This window comes from Cryptomeria japonica, chromosome 11 (assembly GCF_030272615.1).
Source record: "Cryptomeria japonica chromosome 11, Sugi_1.0, whole genome shotgun sequence".
In the NCBI taxonomy this organism is placed as follows: Eukaryota; Viridiplantae; Streptophyta; class Pinopsida; order Cupressales; family Cupressaceae; genus Cryptomeria; species Cryptomeria japonica.
This window is the reverse complement of record NC_081415.1, coordinates 492,013,343-492,016,161: the sequence shown is the minus strand read 5'-3', so window position 1 is coordinate 492,016,161 and position 2,819 is coordinate 492,013,343. Positions and strand designations below refer to the sequence as shown.

The 2,819-nt window shown below is 35.6% G+C and overlaps 1 protein-coding gene across 1 annotated transcript; it reads left to right on the top strand.

The window, feature by feature from the left end:
- Positions 1 to 1,208: 1,208 nt before the first annotated feature.
- LOC131068246 (zinc finger protein JAGGED-like) lies at positions 1,209 to 2,519 on the top strand. Its single transcript, XM_058003434.2, has 3 exons — positions 1,209 to 1,461; positions 1,584 to 1,647; positions 1,746 to 2,519. Exons 1-3 carry the CDS (start codon positions 1,341 to 1,343, stop codon positions 2,221 to 2,223), a joined length of 663 nt encoding a protein of 220 aa, XP_057859417.2. The 5' UTR covers positions 1,209 to 1,340; the 3' UTR covers positions 2,224 to 2,519.
- The last annotated feature ends 300 nt before the right edge of the window (positions 2,520 to 2,819 follow it).

Here is a 2,819-nt window from a genome sequence, read left to right as displayed (position 1 = left end):
ATAATAACATTGATTACAAGGATCAGGAGATCTAAGGAATGAACTTGAAGGACTCCACTAATATTCACCCACTCAACTAGACCTATTGGTACAATAAGTTCAAGCCTAGGATCCATGCAGTACAAAATATACTTGTTTCTATAGTTACAATCCTCTCAAATAATGCCTTTTACAAGAATGCATTAATTTTTGGCATGGTCAAACATTTTTGAGTTGATAAAAAATGAGAGAGGTTAATACAGAGGCACCCCATATCTAACCATATAAACTCTTGAAAAAACTTAGACACATTCAAATTCATGAGAACAATATAGGGTTTAATTTTGTTCCAAAAGATTATGCTATTTAAATGAATTCTAATTGGACATTAATTTTGTTGATATAGAAATATGGGGGTATTTTACATATCGAATCTTTGCAACCTAAACTATATTTTCACCAAGAACACTCAATCCTTCAAATATGCCACAATCCCCTCCTCCCCCCCTTCTTTCACATTTTATCTCTTCTCTTTGTCATTCCCTATTTTGCACTTCTAATTCCCTGTCCCTTAATTTGAGCCACCAAAAAAATAGTTTTTTTAAAAAAGTTTCCCTCACTTGAAAGTGAATTACTTTGTTATTAATGATCACTAATGCTAGTGTCACTCAACTTTGGAGTTGGACATTCATGTTTAAAATATGCCCTTTTTACTAGGTTGATCTTCCCAGTCCATAGCCAAAGGGACCATTCCAACTTTGATAGTTTTATTTATCTAAATGTTGGCACAAGAATAAACACCCACCTTGATGTGGACTACATATCTATACTTATGCTTGCTAGCCACTAGCTTGTGTATCTCTACAACTTTCTTATAAAGTTCCAACAAAATCAACTTATCGCTTGGATAGATAAGAAATTTGTAAGATTTATTGTAAAAATAAATAACCTTGATGTAAGTGAAATTTTTAAATTAGATATACCAATTCCCTCATTTTATCAGTTCAAAATACTTACAACTACAATAAATAAAACCATTGAATTCTCCCAATCTATCACCATTTATAGAGTATAAGCTCCTTGCCTTCTTTAGTCATATTTGAATCTTACATTACATCACATAGCCATTGGATTTGATCTTGAATTTTGAAAAACAAGAAACTATAGTAACTCCACAACGGTAAAGTTCGATTTAACTAACTGATCTTGTATTCTATTTATACCCAACTCAAGAAATATGTGGTCCTCAGGATAACAAGCAGCAAAGTAACAGCCTATCGTGAGATCAGAACAGCAAAGTAATAGCACAGGCTCGAAAATTTCACACAGTTTGGTTTGAGTAATAGTGTTTGAAGACGAAGATGGCTGGAGAATCCGATTCAGTTGGTAGCAATGAACGGCCAAATTATTATTGTAGATTTTGTAACAAGGCATTTTCTAAATCACAAGCTCTTGGAGGTCATATGAATGGCCATCGTCGAGGTAAGCAATGAAATTTTCTGTGTATTTGCAGATTACATTAAATTGGTTTTCCTTGTTAATGATTGAGTTTTATGGTCAATTGATTAAGAGTGGAAAGATCTTGTTATAATTTGTAACTACAGAGAGAGATAATGAGAAATATGAAGAGGCAAAGGCTCTTGTTGAACGGAATTCTTGGAAGCTGAGGTAAGTAATATGAAAGCTGCTAATTACTTGGGTTGAAGCCATAGTAGCACCTAGCTCATGATTTTTAAAAAGTTTAAAAGTTTCTCTTCAATTTGTAGGAATCAATATGTAGCACCTCAAAATTATGCATCCATCCCAGGAGGAGTGCAGACACAAGTCCAGAATGTAGGTGGAGGAATTTCAGGAGTTGGACCATCTTTACCCACATCATATTTGAACCAGCAACAGCTAGATCGTCTCAGTTATCGAATGAGGGAGAGATACCCATCTCTTCCTTACCAAAGGAACAACAACCTACAAAGAGGAGGAGGAGCATCTGTTGTTAACAATTCAGGAATAAGTGGACCTTCTTTTCCCACGAACAGTCATTTACAAATAAGAGGGCCCTCTTTTCCAACTTTACAAGGAGGCAATCCGAATCTTGTTGTGAGTGGATATGCAGCAGCATCAGCATCTGAGCAACAGCAACAATCTGCACAAGCCATTCTTCAGCACTTGCCTCGCTTTGTTCAACCATCAGCACCATCATCATCCGCAACGGAGGAAATCGATGAGGTTAGGTTAGAAAGAAAGTGAGCATAAAGAAAATGCTGCCATTTATGTCAATCTGTCAAAGTGACGTGCAGCAATGTGAATCTGGATAAATCAAGAAATGGTGTAGTGAAGCAAGAAGCCATGATCACTATTTGTGCCCTGTTTTCTGTGAAATTTCTGTCATACATGAGGAGCTAGAGTTATGAATAAACCTTCTTGGATTACTGTAGCAATGTATGAGAATTTGAGGAACTTAAACGTAGAGGCATTTCCCCACGTTGTAAACTGTAATCATGCGCAGAGATTTTCAATGTTAAGATGTTTTTTCTCCAATGTTATATGCAATAAGCTCTGATTACTTTAATATCGCTTGTTCGAGTTGGTTGATTCCTAAATCGTCATGTTAAGTCTTGAGGGAAATGATACGGCTGTGATTCCATTCATATACTCCTTTTAAACTTGTTTTGTGACTTGGTGTTGGTTTGGTAAAGGAAAATTGTTTTCACATCTTGCAAGACGTGCATAGGAAATTTTCAATTATTGAAACAGATCTCAAACCGGAAAACATTCTTTTGACCCCGAAAAAGATCCAAAGAAACATTAAAAAGATTCCTTGGAGGGATTAACAGCCCTTATGA

Bases quoted from the DNA above. Each gene is read 5' to 3' on its own strand.
- LOC131068246 (XM_058003434.2), top strand. From the start codon at position 1,341: ATGGCTGGAGAATCCGATTCAGTTGGTAGCAATGAACGGCCAAATTAT. The intron at 1,462-1,583 runs GTAAGCAATGAA...TTGTAACTACAG, and splicing joins TATGAATGGCCATCGTCGAG to AGAGAGATAATGAGAAATAT. The intron at 1,648-1,745 runs GTAAGTAATATG...TTCAATTTGTAG, and splicing joins CGGAATTCTTGGAAGCTGAG to GAATCAATATGTAGCACCTC.